A 20,390-nucleotide genomic window follows, 5' to 3' on the forward strand; every position below is an offset into this window, starting at 1 on the left:
GTCACCAAAGATGTCTAAGGCTGCCTTCCCATTGGCCAGTGCTTGGTGTTGGGAGTCTTTGTCTGCCACATGACCTGGGTTCTCCAGTCACGTGGGTCCTTCCCCTTCTATGAATTTAGTTGTAATCTTGATTAATTCTGCCATGATTTTGAAGGCCGTGCTGTCCACAGCACCCCCATAATGGCGTCAATATTTCAGGGACCAGTTTTTCAATTTTTTATCAAGTGAACAGTGTTTCAAGGGGTAAGGCTTCAGAGATGTCTTTGGGTGGGTGATCTCTTAATTCTGTGGTGTTAAATACAGATATCTATTTCCCTTCACCTCCAGCCCCCGCAGAGCCAAAGTTAGGTTTTCTTATCAGAGTGAGACACCTGGAGAGAAAGTCATGCGCAAGAGACATGTACCTGTGGGGAAGTGCTCGTTGACTGGCCAGGTGTCAACCTGGAGAGTGGCGTTGCCCCCGTTTCTGGTGAATCGCACCAAGTGGTACTTTCCATCGTTGACCGGGGTACTCTCCTCCTTGATGGAGATGTCGACGGTCCCAATGTTGAAAAGCACAGCTACCTTGCCTTGCTCCTGAAAAGAGAAGAGCATGTTAAAACACACATGTATGTCTTTGTAGTCCATCAGTTCCCTCCATGTCCACATGTGGCCTTCCACATCAGAGGGACAGGAGAAGAACAACAGCGATGCATGCTGGGGAGCCAGGTGGGGAATTGCTTATTGTGAACAGTGAAGCAAATGGCTATGCTGTGTATATCAGAATGAATGGATGAGTGAAGATCAGATGCATACAGGCCTAGAGCAATATGTTGATCAGATCACAATGTGCCATGTGACCTCACTCAGACCTCTGCAGTGCCCACAGTCGCTCCACTGCACATTGATAATGTTGAGAAGATGAGCTACCCGCAATGGCCCCATGCTATAGCATCACTGGAATACATGTCATTCCTGAATTCCATGTTCTTACATCGCCCGCTCTTTTTCGATTAGTTTTTTTCGGACAGTTTTTTGCCCCCCCAAAAAAAAAATTCAACATTTTTTATTTTTTGGGAGGGTTACCACTAAATCCCCTCAACGCTATTATTTTCTACCTATTCCCCAATCCCCTACTCCGTATATCTCCGTACCCAACCCCCGATATTTTTCAATTCGTTTTTTCAGCAAAAAAAACTGTTGGGGGAAAAATCTCAACGAAAAAAACGGACAATAATGTCGTACCCATTTTTGGAGCAATATATACTTCCTGGTTTGAAAAGGCTTTTCCCTCATATTCTAGGACTGATTAAAGTCTGCAACTATACCACAGTTTAATCATGTTAACAATGTAACCAGTTACATTCTTGAGCTATGCAACTATATCATGATGGAGCTATGCAGAGTGTGAGAGTACTTCACTGTGTCGCCCACAGCCTTTACCAAGCGTGTATATCACCGCCAGACGAGGACTGCCCTGAGGGGTAAAACCAGGCATATCATGCCCCTGGAGGTCTAACAGAATGGATCGGAGCCACCCACAAGCCACCCTTCCATGCTTTCCTGCCATCCATGACCAACACATGAAGTTGGAGGTACTCGGTTCAATGATTCTTTGGGGCATACATGTTCAAATCTCTGCTTCCCTTCTCTCTTTTGATAACAGTCCTTTATTTAATTTGCTTTGCATAGTCTATAAATGTCTGCATGGTCTCGCCCCTTCCTAGCTCGCCTCTCTTGTCTCCCTCTATTTCATTCTCTTTGCATAGTCTATACATGTCTGCATAGTCTCGCCCCTTCCTAGCTCGCCTCTCTTGTCTCCCTCTATTTCATTCTCTTTGCATAGTCTACATTTGTCTGCATGGTCTTGCCCCTTCCTATAAATGTCTGCATGGTCTCGCCCCTTCCTATAAATGTCTGCATGGTCTCGCCCCTTCCTATAAATGTCTGCATGCCCTTGCCCCTTCTTAGCTCGCCTCTCTTGTCTCCCTCTATTTCATTCTCTTTGCATAGTCTACATTTGTCTGCATGGTCTTGCCCCTTCCTATAAATGTCTGCATGGTGTCGCCCCTTCCTATAAATGTCTGCATGCTCTTGCCCCTTCCTAGCTCGCCTCTCTTGCCTCCCTCTATTTCATTTTCTTTGCATAGTCTATACATGTCTGCATGGTCTTTCCCCTTCCTAGCTCGTCCTCTTGTCTCGCCCCTTCCTAGTTCGCCTCTCTTGTCTCCCTCTGTTTCATTCTCTTTGCATATTCTATATCTGTCTGCATGGTCTTGCCCCTTCCTATAAATGTCTGCATGATCTTGCCACTTCCTAGATCACCTATCGTGTATCCCTCTATTTCATTTGCCTTGCATAGTCTATAAATGTCTGCATGGTGTCGATTCACCCTAACTCGCCTCTCTTGTCTGGTCTCGCCCCTTCCTAACTCGCTTCTCTCGTCTCCCTCTATTTCATTTGCTTTGCATAGTCTATACATGTCTGCATGGTCTTTCCCCTTCCTAGCTCGCCCTCTTTTCTCGCCCCTTCCTAGCTCGCCTCTCTTGTCTCCCTCTATTTCATTCTCTTTGCATAGTCTATAAAAGTCTGCATAGTCTCGCCCCTCGTGTCTCCCTCTATTTCATTCTCTTTGCATGGTCTATATCTGTCTGCATGGTCTTTCCCCTTCCTAGCTCGCCCCTCTTGTCTGGTCTCGCCCCTTGGTAGCTCACCTCTCTTGTCTCCATTTTATTTTCTGTGCATAGTCTATACATGTCTGCATGGTCCCGCCCTTTCCTAGCTCGCCCCTCTTGTCTGGTCTCGCCCCTTGTTAGCTCGCCCCTCTTGTCTCCCTCTATTTCATTCTCTTTGCACAGTCTATATCTGTCTGCATGGTCTTGCCCCTTCCTATAAATGTCTGCATGGTCTCGCCCTTTCCTATAAAAGTCTGCATTGTCTTGCCACTTCCTAGATCACCTATCTTGTATCCCTCCATTTCATTTGCCTTGCATAGTCTATAAATGTCTGCATGGTGTCGATTCGCCCTAGCTCGCCTCTCTTGTCTGGTCTCGCCCCTTCCTAGCTCGCTTCTCTCGTCTCCCTCTATTTCATTTGCTTTGCATAGTCTATACATGTCTGCATGGTCTTTCCCCTTCCTAGCTCGCCCCTCTTGTCTGGTCTCGCCCCTTGGTAGCTCGCCTCTCTTGTCTCCCTCTATTTCATTTGCTTTGCATAGTCTATACATGTCTGCATGGTCTTTCCCCTTCCTAGCTCGCCCCTCTTGTCTGGTCTCGTCCTTGGTAGCTCGCCTCTCTTGTCTCCATTTTATTTTCTGTGCATAATCTATACATGTCTGCATGGTCCCGCCCCTTCCTAGCTCGCCCCTCTTGTCTGGTCTCGCCCGTTTGTTAGCTCGCCTCTCTTGTCTCCATTTTATTTTCTGTGCATAGTCTATACATGTCTGCATGGTCCCGCCGCTTCCTAGCTCGCCCCTCTTGTCTGGTCTTGCCCCTTGTTAGCTCGCCTCTCTTGTCTCCATTTTATTTTCTGTGCATAGTCTATACATGTCTGCATAGTCTCGCCCCTTCCTAGCTCGCCCCTCTTATCTGGTCTCGCCCCTTGTTAGCTCGCCTCTCTTGTCTCCATTTTACTTTCTGTGCATAGTCTATACATGTCTGCATGGTCTAGCCCCTTCCTAGCTCGCCCCTCTTGACTGGTCTCGCCCCTTGTTAGCTCGCCTCTCTTGTCTCCATTTTATTTTCTGTGCATAGTCTATACATGTCTGCATGGTCTCGCCCCTTCCTAGCTCGCCCCCCTTGTCTGGTATCGCCCCGTGTTAGCTCGCCTCTCTTGTCTCCATTTTATTTTCTGTGCATAGTCTATACATGTCTGCATGGTCTCGCCCCTTCCTAGCTCGCCCCTCTTGACTGGTCTCGCCCCTTGTTAGCTCGCCTCTCTTGTCTCCATTTTATTTTCTGTGCATAGTCTATACATGTCTGCATGGTCTTGCCCCTTCCTAGCTCGCCCCTCTTGTCTGGTCTCGCCCCTTGTTAGCTCGCCTCTCTTGTCTCCATTTTATTTTCTGTGCATAGTCTATACATGGCTGCATGGTCTCGCCCCTTCCTAGCTCGCCCCTCTTGACTGGTCTTGCCCCTTGTTAGCTCGCCTATCTTGCCTCCATTTTATTTTCTGTGCATAGTCTATACATGTCTGCATGGTCTCGCCCCTTCCTAGCTCGCCCCTCTTGTCTGGTCTCGCCCCTTGTTAGCTTGCCTCTCTTGTCTCCATTTTATTTTCTGTGCATAGTATATACATGTCTGCATGGTCTCGCCCCTTCCTAGCTCGCCCCTCTTGACTGGTCTCGCCCCTTGTTAGCTCGCCTCTCTTGTCTCCTTTTTATTTTCTATGCATAGTCTATACATGTCTGCATGGTCTCGCCCCTTCCTAGCTCGCCGCTCTTGACTGGTCTCGCCCCTTGTTAGCTCGCCTCTCTTGTCTCCATTTTATTTTCTGTGCATAGTCTATACATGTCTGCATGGTCTCGCCCCTTCCTAGCTCGCCCCTCTTGACTGGTCTCGCCCCTTGTTAGCTCGCCTCTCTTGTCTCCATTTTATTTTCTGTGCATAGTCTATACATGTCTGCATGGTCTCGCCCCTTCCTAGCTCGCCCCTTGTTAGCTCGCCTCTCTTGTCTCCATTTTATTTTCTGTGCATAGTCTATACATGTCTGCATGGTCTCGCCCCTTCCTAGCTCGCCCCTATTGACAGGTCTCAACCCTTGTTAGCGCGCCTCTCTTGTCTCCATTTTATTTTCTGTGCATAGTCTATACATGTCTGCATGGTCTCCCCCCTTCCTAGCTCGCCCCTCTTGTCTGGTCTCGCCCCTTGTTAGCTCGCCTCTCTTGTCTCCATTTTATTTTCTGTGCATAGTCTATACATGTCTGCATGGTCTCGCCCCTTCCTAGCTCGCCCCTCTTGACTGGTCTCGCACCTTGTTAGCTCGCCTCTCTTGTCTCCATTTTATTTTCTGTGCATAGTCTATACATGTCTGCATGGTCTCGCCCCTTCCTAGCTCGCCCCTCTTGACTGGTCTCGCCCCTTGTTAGCTCGCCTCTCTTGTCTCCATTTTATTTTCTGTGAATAGTCTATACATGTCTGCATGGTCTCGCCCCTTCCTAGCTCGCCCCTCTTGTCTGGTCTCGCCCCTTGTTAGCTCGCCTCTCTTGTCTCCATTTTATTTTCTGTGCATAGTCTATACATGTCTGCATGGTCTCGCCCCTTCCTTGCTCGCCCCTCTTGTCTGGGCTCACCCCTTTCTAGCTCTCCTCTCTTGTCTTCCTCTAACGTCCTACACGCTCTCTTCCTTCCCAACATCTCCACCCTCTCCCTGTTCCCAAACCCACCCCTGCGCCTCATCCTGCTTTAGGTCTTTTTCTCTACTCGCGCCCAAATTTGGGAATTCTCTCCCTTTTCCCATTCGCTCCGCACCTGCCCTCATTTCTGTACTTTTCCGATTTTGATTTCTGCCATTCTCAATTGTTTTTGGGCCGCTTTGATTCATTACTCAGCTCTTCAGCGAAAGTGATATGCAGATGCAATACACACCAATGCACATCTCTCACGCGCTTGGGTGGCCGTGTCTTTTCAGCTCTGGCCCCTAGCTTGTGGAATGCTCTTTCCGCTATATTGGAGAGCACTGGTTGAGCATCTTCCTTTCACGAAAGCACTGAAGACTCACTTGTTCTAGTACCTTTCTTCCTTTTTAGTTTTAACCTTTGGCAAATTGATTGTTTTCAGCTGTTCCTCCAAGTGCCTAGATGGCCTTGGGCCTAAGTTTGTGCTTTATACATTTTAAAATAATAATAATAATAATAATAATAATAATAATAATAATAATAATAATAATAATTACAATAACAATAACAATATTAAAGATTGGGAATTTGAAGACTTTAAAACAACACAAGGCCAGAACAGTTTTACTGCAGGTCTAAGCACGGAAGTACTCTCTCATTTACAGCTGTGTGATGAACCATGGTATTAGTTTATGTGAGATGATTGGGGACACCTGATACAAATATCCCGGTCGCTGTGTTTAAAGAATGTCGAGAGGGGCACCCCCAGTGCTTTCAGTGGGCCGGGTCAGTCTCCAAAAAGTGGGGCTGAGCTGGGGCCCTGCCGTGGCCCACCTGGTCCCACCACGCCACAGCAGGACACATTATCCTGCCACGGCCGCATCCGTGACGGGAGATGAGCTGGCCGCCATGATCAAGTCAGGCAGCTGTGACTGACAGAAGTGCCAGCCAGCCACAGCGTCGCTCGAACTGATGCTGTGACTGGCTGGCACTTCTGGCAGTCACCCTTGCAGCCTGCGTCCTCAAACTGGACCTTCCTACCGCAACCCGAGGCTTAGAAACATCGCACGAGGGTCAGGAGAGGAAGTTGCAGTCCGAGGATAACTTGGGGGCTCGGTGATCTACTAGATCACCAGGACAAAGACGCCCCAGGCTCGATGATCTATTCTGCGCTGCAGCTGACAGATCACAAAGCGCAAAGCGTCGTTGTCTGTTGGAAAAATTTGGAAAAACATTTTTACAGTTTCTGGCACATTTATATACATTCCAGAATGCAATTCAGAGTCTCAAAAGAGGGTTTCAAATTGCAGGATTTCGTCTGAAAATGTTGATCTTTCCTCTGAAATGTTCGTATCCTGAAAAGGTGCAGATCCACTTTTGAGAGTGTTGTCCCGCGGCACTCCACCAATGGGACACTGTCCGAATCCGAATGATGGTGAAGAGTCTTTGTTCCTTGGTGCTTCAAATTTTATACTTCATTTCCCCCTCCCAATATCCCCCTGGGCTCCAGCATGCACACACCCCTCTCCAACACCTGCCTCATTATGGACACTGCCTTCTGGGGGCTGTGAGGGAATTCAAATGAGCACCCCCTCTGTGCTGGTCAAATCAAATCTAAGGACCCGGAAGCTTGTATGATGTGAAGAGGCCAAAGAATGGAATTATCAAACAAAGAGCAGGTTTCATCCGATGTTGCTGTTATACGCGGAGCAACTCTATAGTTATTAGCTTTTTTTACAATAGCATGATATATTAACATAAGCTAGGAAGTGAATCAGATTCAGTTACAACACTGCAGATAAGGCAATTAATGATTTGCCCAGGATCACACACTTTGGCTGTACAAAGCAGACAGGGTTGCAATATGGATAGGCCACGCCCCCATGTATCAGGCCACGCCCATTATGCAAACCACACCCCAAATGAGAGCCCTTGCCCCTCAATTTCTTACCCCACTAAAAGCACTGGGCACCCCTGTTGTGCACTGTAGGTGTCTGCATACATGGAGTGGGTGACAAAAGAACATTGGCGGGGTGCACGGCCACGACAGCAGGGAATGCCAAGGTACAGCTGAAGACCGGTATCACAGTTTTCGGGTGGCATAAAACTAACGCTCTCCAGGGGTTAAAAGACTACATCGGCCCCACCTGGCATAGTGAAGGATGAGAGATGATGGGAATTGCTGTTCTAAACATCTGGAGAGCCACAGGTTGCAGACCCCGGCCTAGGCCGTCTTTTCATTCAGTGTGTTTCCCAATTCTACCGCGGAGGGGTGGGCGTGGCTGATGTGGTTTCTCCCCTTTTCCACGCATCTGAAGACATTTTCAGGGTAACTTCAGCCTCCCTGATTTTGTCAAACCTGAGGTCCACACTGGTGAAATAGGTTGCCACAGGGCCACTTAGTAGGTCTGCCCCTAAGCAACCGGACCAAACATTGCCAGGGCAAAGGAGAGGGCATTTCATTTACTCCAGTTGCCCTGGGTTGACACTGATAGCTTACATGTAACACGATAAACAGCTCTATTTACAACGTTGACACTGCTCAGCAGAGAAGTCAAAGAACGAATGGGCCTCGAGTCTGAACTACCTTCTTTTTTCTTTTTTAATTTTATATTCTTTTTTATTTACATATTTATATTTGACAGTAATTGAAATAGTATGTTATAAATATCTACAACAGTGCCCTTTGGGATGGGGCATGGCCTCTTGACACAAGCTTCAGGTTCCTGGACTCCCACTGCTGTCACTTGAATTCACGCCACAGCTGCACACAGGGACGTGTGGGTGATTCAGCAAAAGCCGTCCACACGTGTTTAATACATTGAGAGCAACTCCCTCACTCAGGGCAGGTAAAACTTAATCAAAGTATCAAATAAATCTGTGAAGCTGGGTAATGTATTTTATAAACACTTAAGGCCTGATTCATGGAAAAGTGTGCATTTCTCCCGCGCAGAATAAAAATCCACTGCGCAAAGTAACCGTATTCACAAGTCGTGCCAGGAAAGGCCCCAAAGCACCCCAATGCAAGGCATAAACAGCCAGACTGGCTACCTTCGCATGCTCCCCTGGGCACGAATATACGTACCCTTCAAACAGTGCATGGGGTCCCCTGCTAGCAGGCCTGCATCTCTGGGACGCTGCGCAGGGTCACCTATAACTTTTGCCAGCACCCCGACAACATGCGTATGAAAATTCGTAACTCGGTTTGAACATGGAAAATCTACGTGCGAACCCCCGTAAACCATTCCTGCACCCCTCCACACTTCGTACGCACACTCCTATGTTGGATCGGGTCCACGGTTGTGTAGACGCACTGCTAAATCCGACATGCAAACCCACCTCTGCGCTGCGATTCCAATGCGCATGTGTCTTTACGCCTGCCTTTGGGTGGCGTAGAGATTGAGGGATTTGCGTGGCCATTTCTACGCCGAGACGCTGCGCAGGTGATTCCATTAATATATGTCATTTGGCGCAATTGTGTGCGTGCAAGGGACTGCCTGCGTGCCATCTCTCAGAAACGCCCACTTTTTCTGCATTTTCTTCCCCATTTTTTGTGTTCCGCCCCTTCCAAACCCTCTGCTCAAGCCACACCCATGCTCTGCGTGGTGTCACGGGCAATGAGCGCAACGTCTCAGAGAGACGTGCCAAGCATGCGGGAACTCCATGCAAGTCCTGAAAAAGTCCCACGCATTCGATTCCATGAATCGACGAACGGGATTTTGCATGCAGTTTGGCGTGCATGTTCCCTATTTCTCGAGCAAATAATTCCATGAATCGGCCCCTAAATTGGTCACTATAGCACAGTTCACATCACAGACCTTCTAGCAAACCTTGCCCCTACTGTTATAAAATTCTAATAAAGAGATTACTGAACTACAGGGAATAGGAAAATGAGGACCTCTTCCAAAAGACTGGTGTCTATAAACACCAGAGTGCAGGGCAAGGCAGTGACTTGTCGATCACTGCACACAGTGAGCTGAGTGCATACATTTGGACTAGCACTGGGAAAGCCAATATGTTTTGGCTATCATAGGTCAAGTGAAGCCTCAAATGCCCCAATAACTTCACACCATGGCTTAAAGACTGCAGTGAAGTCTACACCACAAGTGAAAACAATCGGAAAAGTACTTAACACGAAAACCAAACGCACCGACAAATGTTCTCTCTTGAAATAAACCATAGTAAATACAGTATAGTAAAACACTGTTCCCTCAAACCTCAGACATCTGGTACTCTATCCATTACATTAGTAATTGTAATTATATTTATTAGGTTTATTAGGGATAGGGGAAATTGCTCCTACAAGAAACACTCTACAAAAGTAGCCAGGTAGAATGGAGCAATCCCACAAAAAGTTGCTTTAGGGTGTGGTAACATTGGTACATACAATAGGAATGACACAGATTACAGAGAAAGGATACAGGGCAGTTATTTATAGGGATGAAATGATATTCGCAGAGCTATGCAAAGGGAAATTAACTTGGGACCTATGGGAAATAGTAATGCATTTTGACTGTAGAGGCAACCAATTGCAAATAAGGAACATGCAGAACGTTCACCTTTTAGGAAATCACCATGCCAACACCATCCAAAAGGAGCGGATAATGACACACCAATAAGGAGGGTATGTTATGATATGATAGATTATTCATAACAAGCTTAATACCCCGAGGTTTCTAAGCGAGGACCCGGGGAGCAAACCTGTGTTGCTCCGTGTCGTCTTGCTTCCAATGGGAGAACGTTGCCCCTGAGCTATCCTCCCGAGGTCTGTCTTCATTAACATTTAGCATCTACCACTACACATGCAATTTGTTCCTGCTCCACTAGGCACAAGCCCAAACCTACAGAAATGCAAGCATCCGTTTGGAGGCCAGTGGGACATATATATTGTTAGAGCCATTTCAGCGCCTGGACCGCTATCAGCTCTAGTGTTCAGGTTCTGTACGCAGTTAACCTATTCTTTATTCGAACCCAGCAAAGGGTGCTCAGGCAATCAGGTGGCTGGAAAGGAAGGTGAGAACTGCCAGTGTCCCGGTTTCACCCGACGCACGAGCCCCTTCCCCAGGTGCTGCCATTATTTTCAGCACTCACCAATCACTCCCCCAGGCACCTTTCCTACACCCTTCTCTGCCAAGTCACCTACAACATCCCCACCCCAGCCCCAAACACGGACCTGCTGGACTCCATCTGGTGTCTGGAGATACAAAAGGGACAGGAACGCTTTTTTATTTATTTTAGTGACAGCCATCATATTTTTCTTTTTTAAGGGAGATTGGGCAAGTGCAAGATGTGTGTTTTTTTTTCAAATGAGTGTTTATAGTTGATAGTTACAAGCACTTTAATGTTAGGGTGAGCAGTGTGAAAAATTAAATAAGCACCCAATACAGTGCGCATTGTGTGGTTAGTTATTCAAGAATACGACCCTTTAATCATAGACATATTTTAAAATCTAAGGATCTGTGGTCATTCTTATTTTCCCAACATGCTCTTGGATTTTATGCAAATCAGGCAGGAACCCTCATTGGCGCAATGTATCTCCTTCCACTTTCTCAGTGTTTTTATTTGAAAGAGTACAAAAGGAGTGTACCAAACTGACCATCATGAAATGCTAACCTATCAGAAAACCATTGACGTAGTTATTTAGTAAAATCAAACTTTTTTTTATCATGACTACAATATATACGGGAAGTGATATTTAGAAGTTAGCCAGCCTGCCCGCCCGCCCTCCCTCCCTCCCTCCCTCCCTCCCTTCCTTCCTTCCTTCCTCCCTTCCTTCCTCTCTCTACCACTGTGTGCGCTCTCTCTAACACACAAACACACACCTGCAGACTCTCTCTCTCCCTCCCTCCCTCCCTCTCTTCTGCTGCCTCTCCCTTTCCCTCTCACCCCCCCTCCTACCCCCTAAAACCTGCTGGGCAGCCGGACTCTGCTTCCCAGATCGCCATTGATTCGAGTAACCACATCCCCGCTGATGCTGAAATCCGCAGACGCAGGCCTCGCTCTTCCGGTTCCCGAAGTTGAGAGCGCGCCGCGGGCTTTCCCGCTTCCGCCCCGTACGGCCCTTCCCCCACCTGTCGCCTTGTGGCTGTCACACGGACGGAGCTGTTAGGCCTCCATTAGCTCCCCAGACGGGCCCTTACTCAGCTGATTGGGGCCGGGTGGGATAACCTGCTGTGCCTTAACGCGTGAGTTTCTGGGGAAAGATCAATACGAGCCGGTGAGGTCATTTAAATGTACTTTTAGCCAATAATTAGCATCCACGTTGGAAACAAATTGGTTATTAGCTTTAAGTAACAAGAGGCATTGAGTATTTACTGACTCCACACCTCAGTTGGTTCTCAGATCCCAGGAGAGGCCCTTGCCTTTCTCTATGTGGGCTTGCTGTGGAGGTAGCCAAATTACACATCAGCGGCGCAGTGGCCTCGAAAGAGGTTCCATGATTTCCAGGCCTCCTGGTGCTTCCACAATAGATTGATAAGGTGCTCAGCCCACTACAGGAACTGATCGTTTCTTGGTGCATGACCATGAGGTCTAGTGTTCGCCAAGCCATTGGTACTCATTTTATTCACCCATGAAGGATGAAAGGATGAGTTGGGAGTAGAGTGATTCAATCCAGTGGGCAAGCTTTCATAGTACGCCATTTCTTTTCTACGGCAAGCCGCATGTATCGGGACATTTCTCCTGCTGTGGCCAACACTTTCAGAGGCTGCTGTAATGTAAGCCAGCAGGTAAAGGACTTTCCCCAGCAATCCCCACTCCACCTGATTCAACTGGTCCAAATCCTGGCAGGACAGACTCGGCCTTTCATCATCCCAAGCTCAGTAAATCGAATACCGCTCAGTTTGGAAATAATAGCAACACTTGTTATTTTAACGCCCAGAAGCAGAAGTAGTCTGACATAAGGTGCTACATTCGAATGTAATGCCATTCATTTTCACATAAAGCCAAACAGAGGCTCCCATGCTCTGGGCTGTCCAAGGAACTGCTAGTTATTGCCTTCATTGGAAGCAGTGTTTTTTCTGTTCCTCTCCTTGGGTTATTTATAGAAATGCTTCTGATTTCGTTCATTTGCCTCGCTTCGCTCTTCCTCCGTGTGTCGGATGGGCCTCGTCCGTGTCTTTGTTTTGCTCTTCTCTTAAAGGGCGCCTTCTGGCAGCTACTTAACTGGGCAATGTAACCGCTGCCTTCATTTTTATTTGTAGCGTGTTTAGTTGTACTCAGTGCTTTGGCAGAAGAGCTACATAAATTCAATACATAAAAATGATATCATCCACGTTTGAAAAAAATGTGGTACAGAGGAGATATGGCTAATATCACATAGAGAATATGTGAGCAGGCTGGGACTCAATGGTACAGCCCCCCAATCGGATCCTGAATATGTGGGACATGGATTTTTCCCTCTCCACTTTCACGGGAACTGCGTCACGACTTATTTATTTAGTTTCTTTGTACTGTAGCATGTGCAGAGAAATCCACTCCATGGAACCTCATTAAAGGTCCGACGGTAACCCTGTCGGTGATACCGGCGGGTTACCGCTGGAACCGGAAAAAACTACTGACGCCTGACTTCCCGGTAACACTGGGGGATTATTACCCCGAGAGTCCGGGAAGTCAGGCGCCGGTAATTTGTAAGTCCCCATTCCCATAGAGTCCTATGGGACTCTATGGGAATGGGGACTACGGAAGCACCGACACCGTTGTTAAGGATGCCGGTGCTTCCATGACGGTCTGCCTACCGTGGCCGCTGTGCCCGGCAGGGTCAGACCTGCCGGGCACAGCGACTCCGGCAGGCAGGCCCGTAGCGTGCCAATCCGAAAAACAACGGTGACAGTACGCTTACCAGCACCCTTGTTTCCGGACCGGCACACTTGCAATGAAGCCCCATGTCACTGGGGGAGAGTGGACAAAGGGGGCGGAGTCAAGGTGATAGGAGAGGGCAAATGGGGTCAAGGTGGGGAGGTGAACAACACTGGTTACCAGTGGACTGTCCTTCCCAAGTGGGAGGAAGGGAATTGCTAAAGAGTAGCGCAAGTGCTGAGGTATGGCCATAGGAGTGATGGTTGGTATGGATGCCAGACAAGGCTACGCTGACATCAATGGTTAGGCCAATGGGTCATCTAGTCTACTGATGGGCAGCATGGCAGTAGATGAGCTATTCAAGGTCGGATGGGCAGAGCTTCGCAGGGGAAGCCAATGGCAGTGGGTAAAGTTGATGGCAGTGCTCGAAGGGGGGGTCACTGTAGAGCATTGCGACTCTCAAATAATTTGCCAAGAGATTTGATGATCCTGGTGAGATGGGGATGACAGTAACTGTGGGCAAGGTGCAAGTGGAGCCCAAAATACCAAATTTCGAGAACCCCATTTCAATCTACATATATATATATATATATATATATATATATATATATATATATATATGTGTGCGTGTGGGTTAAGTTAATACAAAAGGTGAATGTGTGCATTGGGGATATTGCGGTATTATCGGTCGATATCGGTATTTTGGGCTCCTACACTTTGTTGTCGCTATGTTCACATTGTTCCGAGATTGGTAACAATGCATTAATGAGAGTTAACGGCAGGGATGTATGTCTAAACTCCTCCATTGGCCGGCCAGTGTCCGTCGTGCCATTGGTGCATCAGACGTCCAATCATTTGGCGTTGCTTCGGCAAGATCCGCGAGTTCACGGCAGCCATGCACCGGTCAAGCGCCAGAAAAACCCACGTCCTCACACCACAGTTATTTTTTGTGTAATCCTTTTTTTCTCTGAGCAGAAACAATGGCGTTCTATCTAAATTAAATTACGAGCTACAAGTAATTATCCCTTCAAGTGACACTGTTTCCTGTGAATAACATCAGCCGGGGAAGGTGTTTACGTGATTATCCAGAGGTGAAAGAAACTTGAATTTGCCTGCAACAGGCATACATTGTAACATGAACACACCACACAACTTCTTAAAAGTTTAGTAGGCTCCTTGGTCGCGGAATATCCCGGAAATGCGAGTTGCTTGGCAGTAGGATGTCTACGTTGGCCCGGCCCTAGACCTGAGGCACATACAAGGAATGGCCTTATTTTACTGTCATCTTTGCTAGGCATCTGTGCCAGAAAGCCGACACATACTCTCTTCTCCCCCTATAAGTCCTTGAGTCATGTGCAAACACGCTTTAGTCTTTTTTCCCCCATGCCCCGATAAAATGGACACTTAAAAACTGTTTTGAAATAGACACAATCTGCGAATCTAGACACAGCGCCTGCATTTTGCAAACTTCCCCTCTACAGACACTCTTCAGCTGTGTATGCTGTGCGCAGAGCCAAGACTTCTGCAACTGATTCCATGTTCATGTTGGGTTACCTAACACCATTGCAAGGCAGTTGCTGCTCTGTTCATACCACCGGCATACAGGCCAACAATACCCATTCCTTCCGTGAGATGCTAGTCCAGTCCTGGCTTTAACTTTGCATTCTGGGACTTGTAGTATTGCGGTGTCCCATTCTAAATCCTGGACTACAAGTCCCAGAATGCAAAGTTAAAACAAGCACTAGTATTGTCTCCCAAATGGATAATGTTGGCATGCATGGATTGGTTCCTTAGGTCATTATAGAGTGGCAATGCTTCGTTCACAATTAGGATAACTATTCTTGTTATAGTGTTTTTTTTTCTTCATACTAGGGGTATCTATGCTTGTTGCATATTGGTTAATGCTTTGATCCGAAACTGCCTGTCACATGTTATGATTTAGCTAGTAATGCTTTGTTCATTCAATGTGCCCCTACAAAGCTTTGCTCCTACTTGTGATGGCTCAGGTCATTTACGTAATAAGCCCCAACCTAGTGGAGCCTTCCCGCGCCTGGCAATGCCCCGGGTCCATAGTTACCTTCTCCCTTTCCATGGCTGCCAGTCGCGAAAGAAACACAGAGGGACGCGGCTGCGCCCAGTGCTTTGTCAGGCTGGTAAGGACGTGGCGAGGGCCAATCAGATCGTTTGTAACCATCTGATTGTCCGTCGCCCAGTACTAATGTTGAATAGATGATGTGTTATTTATACTAACAGTGCGTACGTACATTGTACAGATGTGGAAGCATTTTACATATTAACAGTAGAGTAAGGCCGGTCCAATAGCACAGCGAGTAGCGAGATCGCTTTGACATCTGTGCAAAGCCTACTGACGCAGGTTCGAATCCCAGCAGGGTCAAACTCAGCTTTTTCATCCTTCCAAGGTCTATAAATGAGCACCACACACCGTGGGTAATAATAAGCAGCGCTCAGATGCCCGAGGGTTCATAGCGCTATATAAATGCAAATTATTATTATTACACACATGTATTGCAAAGCGCTTGGTGCCATCTTTACGCTAAGGAGATCAGAGATCATTGTGCATTGGCTGACACGTATGTTTCATACAATGCCAAGCCAAAGCTCGTGTTTTTTGGTGGGTGCTATGTAGGTCCTATGGATACATATTGTTTGCTAAGTGGCTGATGCATTGTTAATATAAGGCCTAGATGAACTTCCCAAAAGCTAACTCTAATCACCCGAATAGAAGCTTGCACAAACTTTAGAAATATGTGCTCAAAGTTCAAACACACTGGCTTAAAAGGGCACGCATGGTTGGAGCTCCTGTGCAGTATGAGACAACTTTCCTAGAGGCAGGAGGTGGTGTCAGGAGTAGGATTGTAGTGACTGCTTCATAAACTGGAGTGCATTTAGAGTAGCAGTAGGAAGAGGGATAGGGAGTGGTTGCGAGTGACTAGGTCCGATGCAGAGAGCGAGATTTAGGGATTGTGTTGAATGGGCAGCTGTGTGTGACATTTTAGGAAATTTGGAGTGGGTGATCAGCACAAGTGCCATTACCAGAGATGTGGCGAGGCGCGTGACACCCCCGTCAGTGTCAGTCTCTTGAAGTGAGTGGATGAGATATGTGCTATCAGTTGATGGGTCGAATTTGGAGCAGAATAAGTGAGGAATCTATGAGGGCAGCTGTGGGAGAGACACACTTTTGTGATTTTGCGGGTGGGAGCAGCAGAGAATCGGAGAGGCAGGTCACACAGCGGTCAGTATCCATTTATTGAAGAGGGATGACGGAACACATGGCATCAGGTGACAGCGGGTAGGAGGGACAGGAGGAATCAGAAAACCCTGAGGGCAGCTTGTGGACGAGACACGCTTGCCTGATTTCGCTGGGGACGGAGCAGCAGGGATTCTGTGAGGCGGGTGACCCAATTATTAGTGTCTATCTCTTGAACCAAGTGGACAAGATACGTGTCAAAGGGTGACAGCTGGGAGGAGGAGTGGGAGGAGCCATGAAACCCTAGGCGCTGCTTGTGGGAGAGTAATGATAACCTAATTTTACAGGGAAGGAGCAGCAGATATTTGAGGAGGCGGGTGACATTATTCCGTGTCCGCATCTTGAAGTGGGCGGATTAGACATGTGCCATCGGCTTTCACACGGGAGGAGGAGGAGCAGAAGAAGGCTCCAAACTTTGAGGCGGCCGTGGGAGAGGCAGAATAACAGGATTTTGTTCGGAGGGAGCATAAGAGATCCAGTGGGCCGGGTGACATACCAGTCAAAGTCTGTCTCTTGAGGCGAGTGCACAAGACACGTGCCATTGGTTGACACCGAGAAGGAGGAGAGCGAGAAGTCGGACAACCCTTCTGGAAGCACATCGGGCAAAGAAACCCTCAGGGCAGCTTGGGGAAGAAGAATACTGGCCTCATTTGCTGGGTGGGAGCAGTGGAGATTCAGGGAGGTGGGCCGCACACCCATGTGGACACATTTCGAACATCATGACAGACTCCAAATGAGTGCGAGGCACCCAACTAAGATTCTCAAGTTCTTTCACATGATGCAGGCACCCACCAAGGTCACAGTTGTTGATGTCACTGGCACTGCATTAGCACAGTAGACGTGGGCAGATTTGTAGGCATGGCATGCCCGATGTGGCAGCAGTGCAGCACCCTGGCACTGGGCATACTAGGACTCTCTCACTCCTCCTCACCGCCACTGGAGGGGTTGGCGGTGGCTGCATGTTTACTGGTGGCATTCGTGGAGACGTGCACATAACTCCTCCTGGCCATCGTCCCTAGGGTGTGGCCCATAGCACTTAACTTCTGCTCCCACTTCCCAAACTCCTCCACATTGCAGATTACCTCATGCTCCTCCCCCCTGGTGGCTCATCCTGGTGGCCGAGCAAGCCCTGGACCCTGTGGGCTTTGTAAAGGAAGGATGAGGTTGCCACTTCCTGTGGCTCCTCCTGTGCATGGCTTTCCACCTCCACCCTAGAGCAGGAACAAGAAGTGGGTGCCCACAAACATGACTGGGACTTCCATCCCTCATTCATCACAGGGGAATCTTTCTCCACCAATGAGGAGAAATGCAGCTCCTCCTCATCTCTCCCAGGATTTTTGCCCGCCCCCACACCCGCAGTGTCGCAGCCAGTGCACTGTGGCATCCTCCACAACTGGCAACCTTGATAACAGTGTCTATATGCACAACCCTAGAACTCAAAAGTATTTAGCGAGAACCAGAGAGAATCAGGGAATAACCCCAAGTGAATTAAGACGCGAACAAACAATTGTACTCCTAAAACTACAATTACAGCTAAAACACTACTATCCTCCAATGCAACACTAATACAATATCTCATCAAAATACTGCAAACATGGCTCTCTAAAACCCCAACAAACACCCTCCACGTTTGAGCCTGCCATATGTAACCCCTTCTCTCACAGCCTAGCAAAACCAACGAAGGAACAGGAAGTGACGTGGGTCTCAAATTGGGGGTTGAACCTCCGTTAGGGAACTTGTGGGGTCTATGTGGTTGAACAAACTCAACAAGTCCCTCCATAGCAGAGGTCTTCAAACTGTGGGGCACACCCCCCAGGAGGGCGCAGCCACATCCCGGGGGGCTGGGAGGGGGGCGGGTGCGAGAGCCCAGCATGGAATGTAACAAATATCTATCTTTTCATTTTAGATTGGAGGAAATGGTAAGGGGCGGCTCAAGTGGTTGGATTGGACCATGAAACTGTCTCAAGCACCAATGAAAAAGTGGCCCACAGTTGCAAAAGGCAATTCATTCCTTTAGTCACAGACTGCTTGAATAGTACCTAAGGGGGTGCTTCATGTCAAAATGTAAGCAAATTATGATATTTAAAGAATATGTATTCAGCAACAATGGTCAAAACTACTAGCTACATAGTCATGCAACTCATCAAACTGGCCCACATTGGCCATAAAAGTGGCCCATTTTGACTGGCCTAGACTAGCATTTTTTATTTTTGGTATGGGCATCGCCCTATTGCCCTATAGGCCAGTCCGAGCCTGGCGGCTCATCCATAATGGGAGAGGGAGCGTCCACCCAGTGGCCTTCTCATGCATTATGGAGGAGCCGAGGAGCCAGCCCGGTGAAACACTGAGCACTCCCTCAGCTGCTTTTTTGAGCTGAGGGAATGCTCCTGGGCTGGCTGAACTGTCAAAGGAAAACACTGTTTCTCTTTAACAGTTCAGTTCCCCAGCCGCACATGCTCACTGAGCCGAGCAACACTGGGGGCATTTTGCTTCACCAACCTTGCATAGCTCATTGGAAATGCTGGCTGGGGCACTGCATGTCTGTATGTGCGAGGGGGAGCTAATGCGCCTCCTCGCACATACGGACAGCGCAACCTGAAGCACGGCATTTCAGCACCAACATGCAGGCCCCTGCAGAATGTACATTTATGTTAATTTATGTTTTATGTAAATATGTGTATGGATGTGTGTATGCTTGTGCTATGAGTGAGTGTATGGCAATGGGTACTCGTATGAATGATAGAGTGATTGCTGAGTGAATGTGTGTATGTGTGTGTGTGTGTGTTTTTGTCCGTTGAGCTACCGTGGATCTCTGAGGCTATTCACAAGGGATGGGATCCATGCCAATCTCGTGCTATGGATATATGAGGTTGTTTGCCAGGGATGTATGCTTTGTTTGTACTATGGTTATCTGGAATTGTTTGCTAGTTATCCTTATTTGTTGTTGCCTGTCAGCGATCCATGCTATTTTCATACTTTAGATACATGAGGTTGTCAGTGATCTGTGTTGTATTCATACTGTGAACATCTGAGGTTGTTTGTCAGTGATCCATGTTGGGTTAGTAGTATGGATTTATGAGGCTGTTTGCTAGGGAGCTATACTAGTATGTTACCATGGATAGTGGATGTTATTCTGAAAGGATCTGTGATAATGTCATACTATCAATGTATAAGGTTGTTTGCCAGGGAGCCTCATTTGTACTGTGATTATCTGAAGTTGTTTGTCAGTGATCCTTACTTGGTTAGCAATATAGATATCTGAGGTTGTTTACCGGTGACCTTTGCTGGGTTAGTACTATGGGTATCTGAGGTTCTTTGTTAGTGATCTGTGTTTTGTTCGTTCCAGGGATAACTCAGGTTGTTGGTCAGTGATCTGGCTTGTGTTAGTACTATGGACAAAGGAGGTGGTTTAACATGGATCCATGCTGAAACTGTGCTGTGAACATCCGTGGTTGTTTGCCTGAAGTCCATGCTTTGTTTGCACTGTGGATATCGGAGGTTATTTGCCAGGAACCACTCTATGTTTGAAACATGGAAATAGGAGGTTGCTTGCCAAGGATCTGTGCTGCGTTCGTCACATGAACATTTTAGGTTGCTTGCTCAGGGTCCATGCAGTGTTTGTAAAGTGGATATCTGAGGTTTTTACCCTGGGATCATCACCATGCTCGAGCCTGTGGACATCTGAGGTTGTTTGCCAGGGATCCCTGCTGCTTTCATACTATTGAAATGTGAGGTTGTTTGCCAGGGATCCCTGCTGCTTTCATACTATGGAAATGTGAGGTTGTTTGCCATGGATCCAGGATAACTTCATAGTATGGCTATCTGAGGTTGTTTGACATGCATCCAGGATAACTTCATAGTATGGCTATCTGAGGTTGTTTGCCGTGGATCCAGGATAACTTCATAGTATGGCTATCTGAGGTTGTTTGCCATGGATGCAGGATAACTTCATAGTATGGCTAGCTGAGGTTGTTTGCCATGGATGCAGGATAACTTCATAGTGTGGCTATC

General features: G+C 47.6%; 1 protein-coding gene across 45 annotated transcripts in view; it reads right to left on the minus strand.

The window, feature by feature from the left end:
* The window catches only part of NRXN3 (neurexin 3), a 2,596,979-nt gene that overhangs the window by 210,853 nt on the left and 2,365,736 nt on the right, over positions 1–20,390 (minus strand). For all 45 annotated transcript variants that reach the window (XR_011283789.1, XR_011283791.1, XR_011283790.1 and 42 more), the window contains one exon: positions 405–576. Coding sequence is in view for 41 of the 45 variants with exons in the window: in XM_069637907.1 (XP_069494008.1) it covers positions 405–576 (172 nt within the window). In the remaining 4 variants the exon portion in view is untranslated. The remainder of the gene's footprint in view (positions 1–404; positions 577–20,390) is intronic.

Source organism: Ambystoma mexicanum, chromosome 14, assembly GCF_040938575.1.
Source record: "Ambystoma mexicanum isolate Mex_15411 chromosome 14, UKY_AmexF1_1, whole genome shotgun sequence".
NCBI classification, from domain to species: Eukaryota; Metazoa; Chordata; class Amphibia; order Caudata; family Ambystomatidae; genus Ambystoma; species Ambystoma mexicanum.